The following is a 17,931-nucleotide window of genomic DNA, read 5'->3' on the forward strand; positions in this document are numbered from 1 at the left end:
ATAACTGCAACATACCTCCGTAGTGAAGAGCTCCCGTGCGCTCTTTCCTTGTAATTCACTTAAGTTGGTTATAGGGAGAGCTGGCCCCCTCGCCCCTCGGAGGTGGCCGACAACAGATGTCCGTGGTACGTACTGGTGCCCCGCCTAAACATGCCTCTTTCCCTTCCACAATCTCCAACACCAATAACAATTCTACGCCTGCGAGAAGGGCAGTTCTCTTATTCAGGGCTTGACATTTAATTCCTCTGCCTTCTCGCTCAGAAATTGCGACTTTTACTACTCTAACGCCCATTTGCCCCCCTCTTCTCTGATAGGAAATCGAGAGTTCGTTAATCATGAGCTCAAGCACTCCGGCACAATGCGTCGGTCCCAGTTATCGCTCGGAGGAGCAGAAGCCCACAGCAACAGTGTCGACACCTATCTCCCATGATAATGTGCACATTTTACCGCAGACCCCTCAGCTCATCGCGCTTTTGACGTATGAATCCACATCGCAGTTTCATCTCTGAATATACAGTAGATTCTTCATGTTCAAGGAGCTGACCATGGGGTGTCGCAATGGCGAACAGCATGATCCGCGATAGAGAGACTGCCCGAGCAGACTTCATCTTCTATTCGAACCGCATTATTCGTCTGTTGGTAGAGGAGGGCCTTAATCATCTGCCAGTCATTGAGCATACCATCACGACACCCATTGGAAGAACATATTCTGGGGTCAAATTCCAGGGCAAGATTTGCGGTGTATCAATCATGAGGGCCGGAGAGGCGATGGAGCAAGGCTTGCGGGACTGTTGTCGATCGGTGCGGATTGGCAAGATATTGATTCAGCGCGACGAGGAAACAAGCAAGCCCCGTCTGTTCTACGATAAGCTTCCTGAAGATATTGCCGATAGATGGGTACTTTTGCTAGACCCAATGTTTGCAACAGGTATTACCTTATCGCCAAAAATTTTCCCATCGCGAGCTAACCCGCTGGAAAGGTGGATCAGCCATAATGGCGGTTGAGGTACTCAAGTCTCGCGGTGTTCCCGAGGATCGAATCTTGTTCCTCAACCTCATCGCCAGCCCCGAAGGTATCAATAATTTTGCAGAGCGATTCCCCAAACTTAGAGTGGTGACTGCATTCGTCGACAAGGGCCTTGATGAGAAGAAGTAAGTGAATTGCTCTGATTACTTGAATGCGTCCATGTCGATCTGACACTGCTCTCTCTATAGCTACATTGTTCCCGGTCTAGGAGATTTTGGTGATCGATTTTATACTATGTAAAGTAGTCGATAAATACCCAGGGCATGGAAAATGTCCTTGCATGAGCATAGAGCCAATTGCATTTCTAGCAAAAATTTCTCAAAAGTGCTGCATGTAGGATGTCTCAGAAAACAGGCTGCGCGACTCGGAGAACCACCCTAGATATGGCAAACCTGTCTCTTCCTTCAAAACTATCCTCTCACAGAAAAAATCCGATTGATCAGTCAGCAGGTTATTTTGCGCATTGATTTTCGCTCAGAATGAGCCGCCTGCCACTATTGATTGAATGATCCAAGAAATGCATGACTCCCTTCCTAGTGGTGTATCTGCATCAAAACTAGTCCTTCAGATCCTCTCTCAAGGTTGGTTGGGCCAAACATTATGATCTTGTTCTGGTGAACGTAAAAAACAATCTCAACATAATGCATTGCACATCGTCTTGTCGCTGAAGATGTCTGATTATGGTCCTGGTAAAGCTCAGTCGCCATCGTCATCTATGCTACCTTCAGTTGCGGCAAGAGGCTCCCTATCTGCGTAGTCCTCCACGGCAAGTCTTGACTCGGGTTCGTGATAGCCATAACTGGAATCGCGAGGGTCGTCCCCAGCAGCGTCTTTGGCAACGGTGTCGCAGGCATCGATCCAATCAGAGTAGACATCCACTGCTGCAGAAAGGTCTGGAAAAAACAGACTTGTGGTCAGCGAAAAGGGCGCGTGCAAATGCCTTTGTGGAGTCGAAGTGCAGTGATCTCACAGTTGATTCCGGTTTGAAATGATTGTCCGCAAACTTTGCAGGACAGCTGACCGACGCCGATCTTTTTCTCCAGCTTGACTGTCACAGACTTTTCATGATTGCAGAATAAGCAGGGAAATGCCGTTGGGAGCGGTTCACTCTGCTCAGGTAGTTAGGTATGTTCCACATGAGAGACGATTTGAAACGTTCTAAACGTGCGCGACTCCAATGTGCGACTGGGCGGGAAAGGTGCTGACCTTCTTGGGGCCTTGCGGCTTTCTGGTAGACTTCTTGCGCTTACCCTAATAGAAAAACAAGAATTAAAATCATCCTTTATCTGCGATTCAAGTATGATGGCTTACCATGGCGAAGATGAATCAGAGGAAAGAGCCACTGGACAAATAGGTTGTCTGTCGGCTGGGCCTGTAAATTTATATAACTTAGTAGGAGGTAAGGATCATACATCACTCGCGGTTGCTTAGATGAGGTTTGTGGGCTGCCGTAGCTGAATCGTTGCTCGCCGTTTGGCTTGATAAGTGCTTTAGATTACCGTAGTCAGCTACGTAAGGTAAGTAATTCTTTTACAAGAGTGGCAGTTTTGCTGACTAAGTATTCTCCAAAAGGATTAGTACGGCCTCGGCTGTTTAGTCTGTCGATCTCGGCTCCAGACTAAATTTATAGCTTATTCATTGTGTGGGGTTGAGAGGATGGAGAAAGGTAACAATTGTGGGTACATGGACGGACGAGACTTTGCCATTAGACGAAAATAAAGCTGATACAGCATTTATTCTTCCTTTGAATTGCATCAGGTGTAATGGTATCATCTACGAGAAGATATAGAGCTCTTTTGCTTTGGAAAAAGTTAAAGTTTGTGTAGGCTGCAGTGGATGGTCTCGTGGTTTCTCGGCCCCCGGTAAACAGCACCCTGCGTCTCGGTTCAACCGTCTCCCGATGTAAAGGGGGGTTCAGATTGCAAGGGGCATCTCGTCCTTTCCGATGCGACTGTCGGAGCTGCCAACACAATTTGCAGAAATTCGTAAATCATACTTACAGCTTGATTAGGCGTTCATTTATCCTGACGTTGATAATAAACTGTTCCCACGACCTCCGTAGTAGCTAGCAAAATGGTTGTTCCTCAGACGGCCAATGAAGATCAAGCTACTGCCTTCAGTACAATACTTGCGGCGCTTAAAGAAATTCAGCAGGATCACCGTCAGCTTGCAGCAGTAGTCGATGAGATTAACGGTAGAGTTAATACCCTCGCCGGCATAAAGCAAGTAAAAGATGGCGCCATCGAAACTGAAGAGGCTAGCAATAGCTCTTCGCAACCTTCAGGAGTATCATGGATTGACGACTCTGGTCTTGAAGGAAGGATAAATCAGGAGTCCAAGTCCACAGCTAGTTCTACTATTCCGCCAGTTCCTCTGGCAGATGTACAAGGCTCGACGTCACCACTTTCTAGGAGATCATCAACCACATCCAGAATTATCTTGACGACCTATCCGGGTCAGTCTGGTATCGACCCAATCGTCATGAGCTGGGGAAACAAGGACCCAATGCTTCGAGGGCCCGTTGTCGTCTCACGTAGCCAAAACACCTTGAGGAGGCGAAATGGTATAGATTCGTGCCAATACTTCCTGAGCATAGCTAATCCGAGCCATTAATAGCTATCGGAGCACATGGAGGCTCTTATTCAATCTATCATGCTCTTGCAGTGGCAAGTAAGAATTTGGATGTCGATCACAGGCCTGACTTTACCAACACTGAGCCCGCGGCAAACATCGGTCCGTTTCCACAGTGGTCAGATCCAAAGAAAATTGTATCCATGGATCCACTCGGGCACCTTGCACCTTGGTTATTCAAGGACATCATCCGAAGCGAAAATGTCGATATTCGACCCACTATTGCAATTACACGAGCGCACATGAAGCTTCCTGAGCTTGAGCAGAGTGTTAAATCCGGCCGTCTCGTACCTGACGGGAAGATATGTTTGAATGAGAGCGGGGAATTGGCAGTGACAAAGTTTGCTGTTGAGCCAGTATGGTTTCTTCCTGGGGTTGCGGATAGGTTCGGAATTGGTAAGGCTCATTTGATGTGCTGATTCAAAACTGTGCAACTGTTCTGTTGTATACTTCCAACTTTCCGGAAATTGACCTTCTTTTGGTTTAGATGAAGGCTCCCTACGGAGATCACTATTCGAAAACACCGGCGGTTCTTTTCCGGAGCTAATCACAAGGGGCGACATCAAGCTCTTCCTGCCTCCTATTGGTGGTTTGACCGTTTACTGTTTCGGTGATCCTGCAAAAATGTCCGACCCCAACGTCAAGCTAGCCCTCCGTGTCCATGATGAATGCAATGGTAGTGATGTCTTCGGATCTGACATTTGTACATGTCGCCCGTATCTCATATTCGGTGTTGAAGAAGCTGTGAAAGAGGCACAGAAGGGAGGGAGTGGTGTGGTCATTTACTTTCGCAAGGAAGGTCGAGCCTTGGGAGAGGTGACCAAATATCTCGTTTACAATGCACGTAAGTTGAAACTTTGGTGTCGTTGGAGCAATGAGATTCTCTGACAACTTTCTAGGGAAAAGAGGAACCGATAGTAGGAGAAACAAATGAAAATGTTACATTTTCTTTGCTAATGCAGTGCTAGGAGCTAGCGAGTATTTTAAGCGGACGGAAAATATCGCAGGTGTAAAAGTAAGAGAGTTGCTCAAGAGCAGATACATCGAATATCTATTGACCGATTTTCTAGGACATGCGTTTCCAAGCCCTTATGCCAGATGTGAGTGGTCTCAAGCTTTCTGTTTTATGCCTTTTCTCTAAGCTTGCTAACGCCACGTATCAGATACTTCACTGGCTTGGAATCACTAAGATTGACCGCATGCTCAGCATGTCAAAGTAAGGAATTCCCCTTCCCCCCTCCTTCTTGTATGCTGGCTCCTTACTAACAGCCTGCAGCATGAAGCATGATGCTATTGTTGAACAAGGCATACCAATTTTGGAAAGAGTACCTATACCGGATGAGCTTATTCCCGAAGACAGCAGAGTTGAAATCGACGCAAAAATCCATGCGGGCTATTGTAAGATCAGACAACTCATACTTAATCTCTTCTGTTATTTTTCTGACAGCTTGCGAAACACTAGTTACGACTGGCAAAGTGTTGAGTATGACGGAACTTTCTCACGTTCAGGGGCGTGCATGGGATGACATCGATGTAAGCCATACACATTGCCCAATATTCGCATTTCCCAGACGCATTCACTAATACCAATAACTTTTTCCAAGCATTGAAATTTTGCCGGAAGCCATATATGTTACATGGGATCTGTAATTAAATGAATTGAAGAACTACCTCTACAGCGGCTGCTTGTTCCTTACATCCCAAAAGGGCATCAAGCAATTCTATGAAGCATTTACAGATGCATCATAATATCATTCACTAGCTTTGCATCGCATTTGTGCAGAACGCCACTTCAACAAATCATCAAACGATTATGTTTCGACAGGTAGAATCACATGTACATCAGGTAAACACTACCACAAGAAAACCCTCGTCGTGCGACAAAGTTCTTCCAGAGCAAAATACAAAGATATGATTGACGCTCACATGGCCAACATAATAATAACCTACGCCACCCATACGCCAAGTAAACCCTGAAAAATCTCCGACTTCTTAGAATGAACGTGCATTGCATATGCTACACGCAATTATATCTACCATATCGGATCTGCTAATTTGGCAGGGATAAATACCTGGTAGGGAGGGGGACCACGATGGTCTCGTTTTTTGGGCAGTGGGCCCAGGCTGTTGCAAGGACCAGTACACGACATCATGATGACAGGCGCCACTTGGTTAAAGCACTGACTGCATTTAACCCGATGATTGTGTGCCCAAGGCTGCGGAATTGACGTGTTCACTCCTAAGTTGTGAGGTGCAACACTTTGCCTATCTGCGGTAACACAAGCTATCTACTTGGACAGTGCAAAAGCGGCATGCCACGTTGTGGCGATACTCGAAATGCGGAGTAACATATTCCATCCGTTCTAAAAGTACATTACTGTACCGTATGAGGACCACGTCCTTGGACATTAACGTCTATTAGTGCAAGGACAGCACAGCTGCATCAAGTCGGCCAGTGGGGCGGACCGCCGTAGATTGACTTAGATTCTCCACCTAAGGCTGCCAGGGGTTAACACTTAGCGGAGCTGGAGGGACAACAATTTACCTTGGCCAGTGTACGCCATCAACGGCCCACCCCGAGCAATGCTGTAAACGGTACGTCTTCCCCCGGGTTGTTCAAAGCAAGAATACGACCTGTGGAAATATAATTGGATCGATGTAGGAGCGAGCTGCAAAATCATCTAAGCCCTGATCGCTCGGGAAGCCTGGAATCTAGACTCAGGCAAATGCCTGGCGAACCGTGCGGTGACAGGCTAGCATGGTTGCATACGAGAACACCCTCCGCAAAAAGCCACGGGAATTCATGGGCCAATTCATCAGCATATTAGAAGAACTTTCGCATCCATGTATTGCCGCTTCTCCCGGTTGAGAGCCAACTGGCCCAACACTTGGCTGATGGACCATTTTGCAGCCACACGCCACCTTGGGGATGGTGGCTTCCCCACAGCTCCCCTGACGGGAGGTCAACGTCTTATTTAATGGAGACCCTCGTACGGAGTATGCTGAGATGAAATGTGATTCTTTGCGCAGAAAAGTTTTTTGAAACATTTAGATCCCTTTTGAAGAACAAAAGAAACGAGAAAAGACAACAGCAAGCGCTATTATGAGCAACGGCAAAATGTACATCTCACTACCGCCGCCAAGCTTGCAGAAGGCTGCTTCTTCAAGATTTGATCGCCGACGTTATCCGCTGACACCGTCGACCATAACACCTCCATCACTGACCGCGCACACATCATCAGCATCGCGGCAAGGACAAAGCACAAACGATCAATACGGGGCCTCAGCATTGCTTGCGCGGGTTGCCTCAAGTCCTCCATCGCCCCAATCGACTTTAAATTGTCCGCCCTTCTCTTCTGCCTCAAACTCAAATCTACCCATCACAAAATTGGATGAACATAAAAGGCAAGAGGCTTTTGCCAATACGCTTACCCCATTTCAAGGTATGTCAGTGGAATTCGGAATATATTTACTTGAACACTCATGTTAACTTCTTCCATAGATGGATACACAAGCTTTCCCGACTTCGACAGATTTGGAAGCCCACGACCTTCATGATAGGGTGCCAGATCAAACTGTCCTAGCCATTGTTTTGAGCAAATGCGGGGGTGACTGTATTTATTGAAATGGAAGTCGGTACGATTAAAACTCAAGTATGCGACACCGAAATGAAAGAAACTACCAAGGGAGGCAAATGATCCATAGAAAAATTGCGTCAACACCGATTTAACGCAGTAGCAAAGGCTGCATCGTGAAGCGCCGAGAGATATCTTGCGCTCAGCTGGGAATCTGGCCGATTCTGCACCGTCACGCAAACCTGAACATTAAAAGCTCAGAAATTGATTAAAGTCAACCCTACCATAATAATATAATTTTTATTATCTGATGCGAAGGTACAGAATGAAATAAACTTGTTTGGTTGAACCTATTGGCGGACACTTTCAGCAGCTTCACGACGTTTTCTAGGGCTATGAACTAGAATGCGTCAAATGTACCAATAATCGGCTATGGATTGTTTTCTTTTTCTTCGAAATCTAACGCTCGCACATTATGACTTTGAAGTGTGGAAAACGAACATGAATAAGCCTGAGATGTCTTGGTTTTCTCTAGATAGCCGTCACACTTGAGCCAGTAGTCAGCTTCAGAGCCAGAACGAAAGGAGTAACTTTTGTAGGGTTATCGAGCGTGACCATGCTTCTTTGCGGATGGTACGAGGTACTTTTCCAAGAGGTCCGGTTAGAAGGAAAAAAAGGGCCTGTCTAACCACGATAAGCTAGAGCATTAGAGGTACATCATAAAGTACTCGGGTCGAGCAGCTCAGGTCTGCTTTCTGGTCAACCCAAGCACAAGAACTTTTCGCACCCGCTTATCGGTCACGTGCAAAGAAACTAGCAGTCCCGCTTCGGTTAAATCGTCTAGTCCGCACACAAATCGTGAATTCTCGACCTTGACGAACGATTAACGATCAACGACAACTTCCACGCCACGCCGTCGACCTACGATTGCATTGTCTCCTCCGGTCTCGAAGTTGACAGATTGCAATCATGGCTGTTGGAAAGTAAGTGCAAATGCACATTTCCCCGATCTTTCGAAATCACTTCTCGAACTGCGCGCCGAAGATTCAAGTCCTTCATCAAACTCGTTCTAACATCCCGACTCCAGGAACAAGCGCCTTTCCAAGGGTAAGAAGGGTATCAAGAAGAGAACCCAGGACCCCTTCGCCAGAAAGGACTGGTACGCCGTTAAGGTTAGACTTGTTGAACAACTTTTCGCATCAAATTCCAGAGGTTAATGAATGAAAATAGGCTCCTTCCACTTTCGCCATCCGGGAGTATGGATCCCCCTTCTTTACTCATCGAATCTCTAGCGTATACTTACAATTGACAACAGTGTTGGCAAGACCCTTGTCAACCGGACCACTGGTCTGAAGAACGCCAACGACGCGCTCAAGGGCCGGATATTCGAGGCCTCTTTGGCCGACCTCCAGAAGGACGAGGACCACGCTTTCCGCAAGGTCAAGCTCCGGGTTGATGAGGTCCAGGGCAAGAACTGCTTGACCAACTTCCACGGTCTCGACTTCACTTCCGACAAGCTCCGCTCATTGGTCCGTAAGTGGCAGACCCTCATTGAGGCCAACGTCACTGTCAAGACCACCGACGAGTACCTCCTCCGTCTTTTCGCTATTGCTTTCACCAAGAGACGGCCCAACCAGATCAAGAAGACCACCTACGCTCGGTCTTCTCAGATCCGTGCCATCCGCAAGAAGATGACCGAGATCATCCAGCGCGAGGCCTCCAGCTGCTCGCTCTCCCAGCTTACCACCAAGCTGATCCCCGAGGTTATCGGCCGTGAGATCGAGAAGGCTACTCAGGGCATCTACCCTCTCCAGAACGTCAGTGATTCCTTCATAACCCGTTGTGTGTAGATTTGGGAAACATTTTGCTGAAATTTGGTATCTAGGTCCACGTCCGGAAGGTTAAGCTCCTCAAGTCTCCTAAGTTCGACCTCGGCGCCCTCCTCAGCTTACACGGCGAGTCCTCTCAGGACGATTCGGGTGTTAAGGTGAGTCTCTAATATCAAGCGGTGATATTTGGAAATCGATGAACTAACAGGATGGTCAGGTTGAGCGGGAGTTCAAGGAGCAGGTTCTTGAGAGTGTTTAAATTAAATGGTTCAGGATGTGGGATAGTTTGGTGATTGCAGAACCTGTCTAGCCACAATAAAATTCCGTTTTCTTCAAGAGCACGTTCTTCCAATGCGTATTTTATGTTTCAAATAGTGATCCGTGCGTGGCGGAACCGGTTTTATATGACATCACGTGATAACAGGAACATCGATAAAACATAGTCTCGCTCTCACATGCATGCTTTTGAAGCCATAGCAAATATCCTTTCCTTACCTCTCTATTTGACGGCAAATCTTGCGTCAAATCTTTTGTATATCTCATCTATTGGATCTCAGGAGTTGCCGATATTGAGACTCCCGGTCCTGATGCCGTCAGACGAGTCTTTACCTACACTCAAGATCTTATTAATTGGCCCATCCGGTGCAGGCAAAAGTGCATGTGCGTAGCTACTTTACATAGTCAGGCCTTTCCCCCAACATTGATTTAAACCAGACCAATGCTTCAGCGCCATCATTGTTCACGGAACCAGCGTTTTCGTGTGTTGCACCTACCATTTGCACGGACTGACATATCGGCACGAGGCGTATACAGTGCTCCTCCGCTATTGCGATGACCTTTTCGATTCTGAGTCCTCAACTGCAACGATAGGCGTTGATTTCCGTGTAAGTGTCAAGTCTGTATTTCTTACGATTTCATACGCTTGCTGTAGCCCTCTGCAGCTCTTTCTTTCTGCGCGGCCAAAGCAACACACTGCGAGAACAAATATGAAAGATATTGAAAGATAGAGAGCAGTTGCGTTTTGTGAAGATATCAAAGCTCAAAATTACTGATTTCGTTTTATGGTCAGCTCAAGAAACTTTCAGTCCGCGGAACACCCTATAGGCTGAATCTTCTTGACACTGCTGGACAGGGTATGTTATTATTATTATTTTTTTTATCATTTTATGCGCCTATTTCCACGTGCTATTTCAAACACCCTTTTTAAGTACTAAACTCCTCATTCCAAAGAATGAGGTCAGCACTCGGTAGCATTTTGCTATCGTCGCTTTGGAAATTGGGTCAATGTGGCAAAAAATTCATATCTTTTCAAGGCTGAACCGGGAATTTTCTCTGTATAGCCGCAGGGCCTGCCCACCACTGCTCAACCATGTCCAATATGACTCCTCTACTTTTCAATGAGGATGAAAGGCTAATTTTATGCCGCCAAACAGAAAGATTCCGAACTTTATCACACAGTTATTATCGAGGTGCGCACGGCATACTTCTTATGTTCGACATGACGAATCGCGAGAGTTTCCTGTCCATGGGCCGGTGGTACGATGAGGCTGAGACGAATGCGCTACCGGGAGTGGTTACATATTTAGTACGTGTTCTCTCTAATTTCTCTATGGTTTTGCTGCTCTGCTTGGCTCGATAATGTTGTTGAGTTCACGCATTTACCCATGATTTTGCCTGATCTGGAGTTCGATCTTCCCCTGAAACTGCTTTACCGTCTTCCAAGAATACCTAATTCTAAAATTGATGGGTACTGTACACACACTAACGCACCAATTCCTTAGGTTGGTGGTAAGTTGGACTGTCATGACTTTAGGGTAGTGTCTACAGAAGAGGGTGAGGCACTTGCGCAGCAGCATGGATCAAGGTATTGCGAAGTGAGCTCCAAGACACGAGAGAATATTCGACGGCCTTTCGTCGAGCTCGTCCATGAGATTGTGAATAACCCCAGCCTGATGCAGATGGTGAAAAGACCTGGCGAGGGTGGCAGAAGTCTTGATGTGAAAAGAGAAGACCCATATATTTTCAACGGCTGCAACTGTTAATAGATTTACTAAGCCAATCGGCCGAATCCTATGGTTCCTGAAGAGGTCATGTAGCCCTCATCAAAGCCAGTGGCTACTGACCTTCCTGAACTTGGTTTGTAGATCAGCTCTTTTGGCGCAATACGGTCGGGTACGGGATCAATTAGAGTGTATTCTTCAAGTCCCACGTTTTTATAGACATTCTCCAATTGCTTTAAAAGCTATTGCAGCACTCTAGCTTCGGCAGCGGTTCAATAGTGCTTAGGTTCAACGGACTTCTGCTCCCCTTCCTTATCAGCTTTAGTTTGCGTTTACCTATTCGGTTTGTTCAAATAGTAGGTTCTTGGTATTCAGAAATATACCCTTCTTTGTAATTTCATAAGTCTTCGGGTAGGATTTCCGAATTCTATAATAATAACGCTGTACAAGATACTAATAAGAGATTTTGTTCTATAATGGCACACCCATTTAGGCCATTTTGAAAAATATTGCACAGACTGACGCTTTCACATAAAGCAAGTTAGTTAGGCATGAACATATTAACTTAGGAGTATTTCTTGACTAGATTTTGCTGCTCTATGTTAGGACTGCTGTCGGACGAGAGGCAGCAATTCTTTAAATACGTAGATGTATGCATTCAGTATGATTGCTTTCAGAGCATCCTACTACATGTTCTTACTCACTAGTCATGGAAATTGTAAATTTTTAAATTAATTTGAAGGCTTATATGAACAATTGTTTTTCAGCGAACTCATATCCAGATCTTGAAAAGGAAATATTGCTAAATATTTTCTCGAGTTTATATAAATAGTGAGATAATCTGAAAATGCCAATTGTGCGCCGACTGAAAAACCAACTAACCACAGCACCAAGAGGGGACTTCGTGAATAATTACGAGATCTGATTTAAAATTGTCCATGACAGGCCAGAATGACCTCTCGGCCTTTACCCCCACCAAGCTACAGAACCTTGGAACCAAAACAAGCGAAGTCTGGCCCCAAATCGTCACCAAACTGATCCAAAACCCCATCGGGCTTATCGCCTTTAATATCTCCGCATCTCTACTCCCTCTCGAGTGGCAACCTGTGATTCAGACATTTTGCTACCGTCAGAATACCAATACAATGTCCGGGTTGGAAAAAGCGCTCTTCAACCTCAAGGTACATTACCACCTTTATGAGCAGCTTTAGCTGTTTCACCAAGCTATGCGCCGTATCCGCCTTGCATTTACCTAAATGATAACCCCCCCGCTGATTTTGATTTGACGCGTTCTGTTTAGTTCACGGCCAAGCAGCTGAACCGACAAGCCGCCAAGGCGAAGAAGGAAGAAAATGCAGAAAAAGCAAAAGTGAAAAAGGTCTGTGACCGCAGCTTCCACCCTTCGCATACGCAATTCGAGGACCGTCGTCATCTTCTGTATCATATATGCCATATCGAAACCGCCGCAGGGGGGGAGGCTGATGTATAATTCCGGTTTCACATAGGCTATCGCCGACAAGCATGAACCGATTGCCCGAATCCACGCACAGAATGCGATCCGCAAAGGCAACGAGTGCATAAACCTACTGACCCTAGCCTCGCGCATTGACGCTGTGAGTAGCCGAGTCCAGACCGCAGTCACGATGCGGCAGGTCACGAAAGGAATGGGGAATGTAGTCAAGGGCATGGACCAGGCGATGAGCTCGATGGACCCGGCGAAGGTGGGTAGACTCCGCGCATTTGCGCCTCCTTGAGTCGCATTTACTGTGTGCTGGAGGGGAAAAGCCGTAATGCTTTGGTGGCGAAAATATGTAGCTGACGGGAATAACGACTGCTTGCAGATTTCAGAATTTATGGACCGCTTTGAATCTCAATTTGAGGACTTGGACGTCGCGACGGCCTATTATGAAAACGCAACTTCAGCGGCGACTGCTACGACGACACCGCAAGACGATGTCGACCGCCTGATGGCGCAAGCCGCAGACGAGGCCGGTGTCGAGTTGCATCAGGAGCTGGATGCCGCAACGCCTGCGGCGACGAAGATTGGTCCCACCGAGGAAGAGGAGGATAATTTGGGTGAAAGATTACGTGCTCTGCGAAACTAGAAAGAGAGAAGAGGGAAGTCTGGCTCACATACATTTGACAAGCTCACGCGCCGACAGGTCGGCTTATACGATTGATGAATTGAAATATATCTATTCTCATGGCTCACATGTTGCGCCGTTGCGGTTCCAAAGGGGCCACGGTTATTGTTGTTTTATCTCTTTCGCAGGGGACTGTCCATGTTGCAGATATTCTCGGGAATGCTTGGAAGCAAAACCTCGTCATGGGAGGATGGTCACATGTAAAACCGCAATATTTTATCATAATTTAACTGCTGTGCAAGCGGAGCTGGTGTGAACTTGCTGGCCCTCCAAGTATATGTCAATGCTAGTCTACAACTGTAATTTGAAAAATATAATCATGACAAACATTCTCCGTCCCATTATTTGTATGTTTGGGGAGAGAAATTAAGCTGCCAGAGAGGCCGCCTCACCCTCCTTGAGCTTGCCACCTTCCACCAGGCGCTTCACCTCCTCGGCGTACACAGCCTTGACCTCAGTGGCGCCCTTCTTGGAGGAGAGCTTGCCGGCCAAGTCAGCCAGCTCAGTGGCCTCAAGCTTGGCAATGATGAGGTCAACATCGGTCAGGACACGGTCAACCTGAGCAGCGGGGGCATCACCTCCCTCGTGAAGGTAGTTGTTATCCTTGACAGCAGACTTCAAGACACGCTTGTTCTTCTTAGCAGCGTTCTTGGCGGCCTCACGAGTCTTCTTGTCTTCAGCCTTCTGGAGCTTCTCGGCAGCCTCCTTCTCGGCCTTGAGACGGGTTTCCTCTTCCTTAGCCCGAGCAGCTTCCTCGGCGAGACGCTTCTGCTCAGCCTCCTTCTCTAACCGGCGCTTGTCCTTGTGAGCACGCTCCTCCTTGCGGAACTTCTTGATACGCTCGTCAAGGGCGAGAGCCTCGTCAACAAGGTGACGGAGACGAGTAGTGTCCTCGGTCTTCTTCTTCTTGCGGGCAGCGTTGTTCTTACGCTCCACGTGACGCTTCTGGTCACGGTTCTCGTTGTCATCCGGCACGTCTTCGTCTTGGTACTCGAAGGTTCTCCAGCTGTCGAAGTTGTACCAGAAGTTATAGAAAGTCTCCACCTCTTCTCTGGTGCTGTTCTCGTTACCGAGAGATGGAACGGGGTGATTCTTGGAGAATCGAGCCTCCGAGTCGAAGACGGGAGCCCAGAGCTTGAAGAAGTTGCCTTTCTGGGTCTCCTTCTTGCTGGGCGGCTCCACATCAGCGTGCTCATCAACCGAGTCATACTGACGACGCTTAACAGGGTCGGTAAGCACTTCCGTGGCCTTCTGGATACACTTGAAGAATGAATCATCATCGGCGGTACCAGCGGCGGCCTTCTTGTCGGGGTGGTGCTTGAGGACCTTCTTGCGGTGGGCACGCTTGATCTGCTCCTCAGTAGCCCTGTATCGGTACTTGGACAGGCCGAGAACAGCGTAATGGTCCTGGTTCTGTAGAGCAGAGTGTCAGTTTCATGATTCAGTTCTGGATTTCAAGGATGTTGGCAGAAAACATGATATAGGAAGACATACCTTCCAGTCTTTGGGGTCACGCTGGAGCATCACCGGGTCCTCAGGCTCGCTGAGGTCGTCGGCGTCATCCTCTTCCACCTTCTTAACATTTTCCTGCGCTTGTATTCTCTCATCCTCGGAGAAAGTACGCTGATGACGCTTCTATTCACACCCCGATTACATTAGCATTTCTAAACGTGTCCGGTTCAATTTGGGGTCAATTAAACTTACTCTGCGAGCGTGAGCGAGGAAGTGAGGGCCCACGGGCTCGAGGCTGCGCTGAGTGGCCGGGGACAAAGATCCAACAGCCTTGAAATCTTTGTCACTGCTCCAACCCGCAGGAAGGAGAGGCAAAGGGAGGTTGATCTGAATGGCCGACATTGTTGACCAATTCCTATGATGAGAGGGTTGGAAAAATATCTCTCCAAAGGCCTGGCGCTCTAGGGTCCTCGGTCCACACTGTTTGATGCCTTCGGAACTTTTTTTCTTCGATTATGTAATACGAGTCCCTGGTCGGGGCTCTACGGCAAAACATTCTTGCCTTTTATGAAATCAGAATCACCTGTGCGGCGATAAAATTCCGGGGGTCTGCGAACCGCCTTGGCCACTTCCTTCTTTTGATCAATTTTAATTTCACCTTTGCCTTGACGGATCAATTTTCAGCTTGGAGTTTTGTGGGGTATTATTCGCATAAATCAAAGATTCCAATCATGGCACTCGTGGCATATCGACAGTTGCTCCGGTCGGCCCGCGTCGCCTTTCAAGGTGAGTAGATTGGGCGGGCGCATAGTGGGAGAGCCCAGGGCATAATCTCTAATCTTTCGCTCTGTATTCCAGGTGATGCTCGACTTCTATCTGCGGCCCGCGAGCAAGCCCGTGCAGGCTTCGAAAGCGGTCGCGATTTGCCCTTGAGCAGCGACGAGACTTCAGCGAGAATAGCGCATGCCGAGGAAGTGGCCAAGATTCTTCGGCATAACATCGTCCAGGGTCAAATCGAAAACGAGAACAAGGGAAATTACAGTAAGGAGATGCCGTGAGAGCACAGCGATTTTTGAAACATTAGGCTTACGCGTGGACAGAACTCCGCATTCACGAGGAAATTGAGCGAGGCGATAATGATAGTGTCAAGATTTCGGATTCCGGACTCCTTAAACCAGGACAATGCTGCTCATCACTATAGTATCTGACAACTCGATGGAAGCGACAGACAAATTTCATATAGATCTTCTTTCTCACAAGCGGGACATTCGGTCATGATTACTATGTTCATATACTCCGTACAGTACATATTTTTGCTATCAATCCAAAATAATCCTTTAGAACGCCAATCAATTACCTGCAAGACTAGCATACTGCACATCCTCTTTGCCTGGTGGAGGGGCAACAGCACTAAGGCTGTCGGCACTTTCTTGTGATGGATCTCCCGATCCTCTAGCGTTTGCTGTTCTATTGAGTGGACGAGCTGAAGCAGCCGCCGCGGCACGCCCCTCTCTGCCCAGTTCTATTCTTTCCTGTCGGTCCATGGTATCCAACGGCCGGGGTCGACCCCACTGTACCCGTAATGGACAGCCCATGATGACGGCTCTTCCCTGGCAGGCTTCTGCTGCCGCTTCAGCACCTTGACGCGTCGAATAGTTTATGAATGCGCAATGTGATCGATGAGAGCAGACGAGTGATCGTAGGGATCCATATTGACTAAAATGGGCCCGAACGGCATGTTCTGGGAGATCATCCTCAACTCCAGTCACGAATAGCGATGTGATATTGGGATCAGCCGGAGGCAGGATATCTTTTGGCCCTGGGGGAAGCTGTGCTGTGCTCGGAAATCCTCGACCGCCCCGACCTGCAGGGCGCCCACCTCGAGCACCACCTCTGCCGGCTCCATCCCGCGTTCGAATAGGCCCTGGTGTATGGGGTTTGGCATCCTCGATTGCCAGCTGACCACCAGCTGGACTGTCGTTTTCTAACCTTCGCTGTTTCTTGTAATAGGGCTCACTATTGGCGAGCCTCCTGAGAAGCTCCCTTGCTTTTTCATCTGTCTTCTCGTATTGCTCCACGCCGCCGCGACCTTCTTCAATCTCGCGCTCGTGTTCTTGCGCATAGTATTCTCGGTTGATGGTGCTCTCCGGCCCAGGCGCCACCATTTTTAAGGCGGCATCCCGAACGACGATGGGTAATCCAAAAGACAGATCGAGCATGCAGCACTGACAGCAGTTCTTCAATCGTGCGCAAGTGAGACAGATATTTGTTCGCTTCTGACGAGCTGTCCGGTCCGCCTTCCATCGGAAAATGGTGAAAGGACGAGTACATATCTAGTAGCAAATTAGACATGTTATCACTTTTACATACTACAGCAAACCAGTGAGATTGACTTACCTTACACTCAGCGCCATAATCTTCCTTTAGCATTTGAACGTAAGGGTTGTCTGGAAGGCAGCTCTCACTGTAACATGACGATTAGTAAGTGACTGGCCGCGATTGACGCCACGGACGTAACGCTACATACCAGACTGAGGGGAAATCCGTGCTTTCCCAGCCTGAGCGATTTAGGTCTTGCTTGATCTGAGGAGGCATAGTGGCGCAGTACCGACTCCCAGGACAGGAGGTGAGGTGATAATGGCGTGGAGACTGACGTAGGCTGTTGTCGAGGAAAAACTCGGTCGATCAACAACGACAGGGCTGCGAGGATAGTTGGAAACCGTGCCCCTGACACAAGAAAACGAAGCTGTCTTTGCTTCAATGTCGGTTGGACAAATATTTACGGCGGACTGGCGGACTAAATGCGGTGGAAGAGAAAGGATTTTTGATTCGGTCCGTGGCGGACAAATACAGGGTTATCTTATGAGTTTGTATTTCCGTCTGGAGTCCGACGCCTTTGGCCACTGGGGACTGTAGTACTGTAGTTTAGCCTGGGATCCCTCGGATGCAGTGATAGCGATCGATTACATAATAAACTCTGACCACTTTTTTCCCATCAAACGAAGCGGAAGGAGAACCCATATTGGGTCGCTAAACCAGTCGTGGCATAGCGGGAGCGGACAGACCTAATTTACTTGGAAAAGTACTCGATACAGTGGAGTAATAGCAGTAGATGCACCTTAAGATGCACCTTAAGCTGCCTTTGTCAAAAGTACTCAAGACTTTTGGCCGCCGTTGTGCCCTGGCAGATTTGGCGGCAGCTGTGCCTGACTACCAGTCGATACTTCGCCCGGTCGGGTAATTAGTAGTATCCACCCTTGTACCTCCAATCGG

General features: G+C 47.8%; 10 protein-coding genes across 10 annotated transcripts; 7 read left to right on the plus strand and 3 right to left on the minus strand.

Moving 5' to 3' along the window:
* The first annotated feature begins 205 nt into the window (after window positions 1-205).
* L228DRAFT_247036 (uracil phosphoribosyltransferase) lies at window positions 206-1,451 on the plus strand. Its single transcript, XM_018332542.1, has 4 exons — window positions 206-478; window positions 570-928; window positions 981-1,152; window positions 1,216-1,451. The coding sequence occupies exons 1-4, from the start codon at window positions 336-338 to the stop codon at window positions 1,265-1,267; spliced, it is 726 nt and encodes a 241-aa protein (XP_018188231.1). The 5' UTR covers window positions 206-335; the 3' UTR covers window positions 1,268-1,451.
* A 272-nt stretch (window positions 1,452-1,723) lies between these two features.
* L228DRAFT_238597 (hypothetical protein) lies at window positions 1,724-2,341 on the minus strand (the record flags this gene model as incomplete). The annotated part of the gene is made up of 4 exons (XM_018331060.1): window positions 1,724-1,920; window positions 1,998-2,085; window positions 2,234-2,278; window positions 2,339-2,341. The coding sequence occupies 4 exons, from the start codon at window positions 2,339-2,341 to the stop codon at window positions 1,724-1,726; spliced, it is 333 nt and encodes a 110-aa protein (XP_018188232.1).
* Window positions 2,342-2,977: 636 nt separating this feature from the next.
* Window positions 2,978-5,407, plus strand: L228DRAFT_282769 (GTP cyclohydrolase II; the record flags this gene model as incomplete). The annotated part of the gene is made up of 10 exons (XM_018336039.1): window positions 2,978-3,590; window positions 3,644-4,054; window positions 4,146-4,502; window positions 4,558-4,575; window positions 4,627-4,673; window positions 4,729-4,758; window positions 4,822-4,874; window positions 4,935-5,056; window positions 5,121-5,191; window positions 5,324-5,407. The coding sequence occupies exons 1-10, from the start codon at window positions 3,101-3,103 to the stop codon at window positions 5,405-5,407; spliced, it is 1,683 nt and encodes a 560-aa protein (XP_018188233.1). The 5' UTR covers window positions 2,978-3,100.
* A 1,369-nt stretch (window positions 5,408-6,776) lies between these two features.
* L228DRAFT_238599 (hypothetical protein) lies at window positions 6,777-7,216 on the plus strand (the record flags this gene model as incomplete). The annotated part of the gene is made up of 2 exons (XM_018331061.1): window positions 6,777-7,101; window positions 7,161-7,216. The coding sequence occupies 2 exons, from the start codon at window positions 6,777-6,779 to the stop codon at window positions 7,214-7,216; spliced, it is 381 nt and encodes a 126-aa protein (XP_018188234.1).
* Window positions 7,217-8,097: 881 nt separating this feature from the next.
* Window positions 8,098-9,405, plus strand: L228DRAFT_247041 (40S ribosomal protein S1). The gene is made up of 6 exons (XM_018332543.1): window positions 8,098-8,216; window positions 8,321-8,405; window positions 8,464-8,489; window positions 8,549-9,050; window positions 9,119-9,220; window positions 9,280-9,405. The coding sequence occupies exons 1-6, from the start codon at window positions 8,203-8,205 to the stop codon at window positions 9,319-9,321; spliced, it is 771 nt and encodes a 256-aa protein (XP_018188235.1). The 5' UTR covers window positions 8,098-8,202; the 3' UTR covers window positions 9,322-9,405.
* Window positions 9,406-9,540: 135 nt separating this feature from the next.
* Window positions 9,541-11,330, plus strand: L228DRAFT_247042 (ras-related protein rab-like protein-18). The gene is made up of 5 exons (XM_018332544.1): window positions 9,541-9,722; window positions 9,876-9,946; window positions 10,132-10,195; window positions 10,496-10,647; window positions 10,844-11,330. Exons 1-5 carry the CDS (start codon window positions 9,650-9,652, stop codon window positions 11,102-11,104), a joined length of 621 nt encoding a protein of 206 aa, XP_018188236.1. The 5' UTR covers window positions 9,541-9,649; the 3' UTR covers window positions 11,105-11,330.
* Window positions 11,331-12,067: 737 nt separating this feature from the next.
* Window positions 12,068-13,364, plus strand: L228DRAFT_220304 (hypothetical protein). The gene is made up of 4 exons (XM_018330237.1): window positions 12,068-12,243; window positions 12,363-12,440; window positions 12,568-12,783; window positions 12,904-13,364. The coding sequence occupies exons 1-4, from the start codon at window positions 12,208-12,210 to the stop codon at window positions 13,165-13,167; spliced, it is 594 nt and encodes a 197-aa protein (XP_018188237.1). The 5' UTR covers window positions 12,068-12,207; the 3' UTR covers window positions 13,168-13,364.
* L228DRAFT_247045 (DnaJ-domain-containing protein) lies at window positions 13,182-15,135 on the minus strand. The gene is made up of 3 exons (XM_018332545.1): window positions 14,911-15,135; window positions 14,701-14,841; window positions 13,182-14,619 (listed from the first exon to the last, which is right to left on the minus strand). Exons 1-3 carry the CDS (start codon window positions 15,058-15,060, stop codon window positions 13,573-13,575), a joined length of 1,338 nt encoding a protein of 445 aa, XP_018188238.1. The 5' UTR covers window positions 15,061-15,135; the 3' UTR covers window positions 13,182-13,572.
* A 254-nt stretch (window positions 15,136-15,389) lies between these two features.
* On the plus strand, window positions 15,390-15,859 carry L228DRAFT_268070 (hypothetical protein; the record flags this gene model as incomplete). Its single annotated transcript, XM_018335076.1, has 3 exons — window positions 15,390-15,444; window positions 15,517-15,699; window positions 15,759-15,859. 3 exons carry the CDS (start codon window positions 15,390-15,392, stop codon window positions 15,857-15,859), a joined length of 339 nt encoding a protein of 112 aa, XP_018188239.1.
* L228DRAFT_282775 (pre-mRNA splicing factor slt-11) lies at window positions 15,782-17,548 on the minus strand. Its single transcript, XM_018336040.1, has 3 exons — window positions 17,186-17,548; window positions 17,056-17,122; window positions 15,782-16,991 (listed from the first exon to the last, which is right to left on the minus strand). Exons 1-3 carry the CDS (start codon window positions 17,251-17,253, stop codon window positions 16,008-16,010), a joined length of 1,119 nt encoding a protein of 372 aa, XP_018188240.1. The 5' UTR covers window positions 17,254-17,548; the 3' UTR covers window positions 15,782-16,007.
* Window positions 17,549-17,931: the final 383 nt, after the last annotated feature.

The sequence above is a fragment of the Xylona heveae genome (genome assembly GCF_001619985.1).
Source record: "Xylona heveae TC161 unplaced genomic scaffold L228scaffold_5, whole genome shotgun sequence".
Classification (NCBI taxonomy): domain Eukaryota; kingdom Fungi; phylum Ascomycota; class Xylonomycetes; order Xylonales; family Xylonaceae; genus Xylona; species Xylona heveae.

Bases quoted from the DNA above. Each gene is read 5' to 3' on its own strand.
- L228DRAFT_282775 (XM_018336040.1), bottom strand. From the start codon at position 17,253: ATGCCTCCTCAGATCAAGCAAGACCTAAATCGCTCAGGCTGGGAAAGC. The intron at 17,123-17,185 runs GTATGTAGCGTT...GTCATGTTACAG, and splicing joins ACGGATTTCCCCTCAGTCTG to TGAGAGCTGCCTTCCAGACA. The intron at 16,992-17,055 runs GTAAGTCAATCT...ATTTGCTACTAG, and splicing joins ATTATGGCGCTGAGTGTAAG to ATATGTACTCGTCCTTTCAC.
- L228DRAFT_220304 (XM_018330237.1), top strand. From the start codon at position 12,208: ATGTCCGGGTTGGAAAAAGCGCTCTTCAACCTCAAG. The intron at 12,244-12,362 runs GTACATTACCAC...CGTTCTGTTTAG, and splicing joins AAGCGCTCTTCAACCTCAAG to TTCACGGCCAAGCAGCTGAA. The intron at 12,441-12,567 runs GTCTGTGACCGC...GGTTTCACATAG, and splicing joins AAAAAGCAAAAGTGAAAAAG to GCTATCGCCGACAAGCATGA.
- L228DRAFT_247041 (XM_018332543.1), top strand. The intron at 8,406-8,463 runs GTTAGACTTGTT...GAATGAAAATAG, and splicing joins AGGACTGGTACGCCGTTAAG to GCTCCTTCCACTTTCGCCAT. The intron at 8,490-8,548 runs GTATGGATCCCC...AATTGACAACAG, and splicing joins TCCACTTTCGCCATCCGGGA to TGTTGGCAAGACCCTTGTCA.
- L228DRAFT_247045 (XM_018332545.1), bottom strand. From the start codon at position 15,060: ATGTCGGCCATTCAGATCAACCTCCCTTTGCCTCTCCTTCCTGCGGGT. The intron at 14,842-14,910 runs GTAAGTTTAATT...GGGTGTGAATAG, and splicing joins TCCTCGCTCACGCTCGCAGA to AAGCGTCATCAGCGTACTTT. The intron at 14,620-14,700 runs GTATGTCTTCCT...TCTGCTCTACAG, and splicing joins GTGACCCCAAAGACTGGAAG to AACCAGGACCATTACGCTGT.
- L228DRAFT_247036 (XM_018332542.1), top strand. From the start codon at position 336: ATGAGCTCAAGCACTCCGGCACAATGCGTCGGTCCCAGTTATCGCTCG. The intron at 479-569 runs GTATGAATCCAC...AATGGCGAACAG, and splicing joins CAGCTCATCGCGCTTTTGAC to CATGATCCGCGATAGAGAGA. The intron at 1,153-1,215 runs GTAAGTGAATTG...CTCTCTCTATAG, and splicing joins AAGGGCCTTGATGAGAAGAA to CTACATTGTTCCCGGTCTAG.
- L228DRAFT_247042 (XM_018332544.1), top strand. From the start codon at position 9,650: ATGCCGTCAGACGAGTCTTTACCTACACTCAAGATCTTATTAATTGGC. The intron at 9,723-9,875 runs GTGCGTAGCTAC...AGGCGTATACAG, and splicing joins CGGTGCAGGCAAAAGTGCAT to TGCTCCTCCGCTATTGCGAT. The intron at 10,648-10,843 runs GTACGTGTTCTC...CCAATTCCTTAG, and splicing joins CGGGAGTGGTTACATATTTA to GTTGGTGGTAAGTTGGACTG.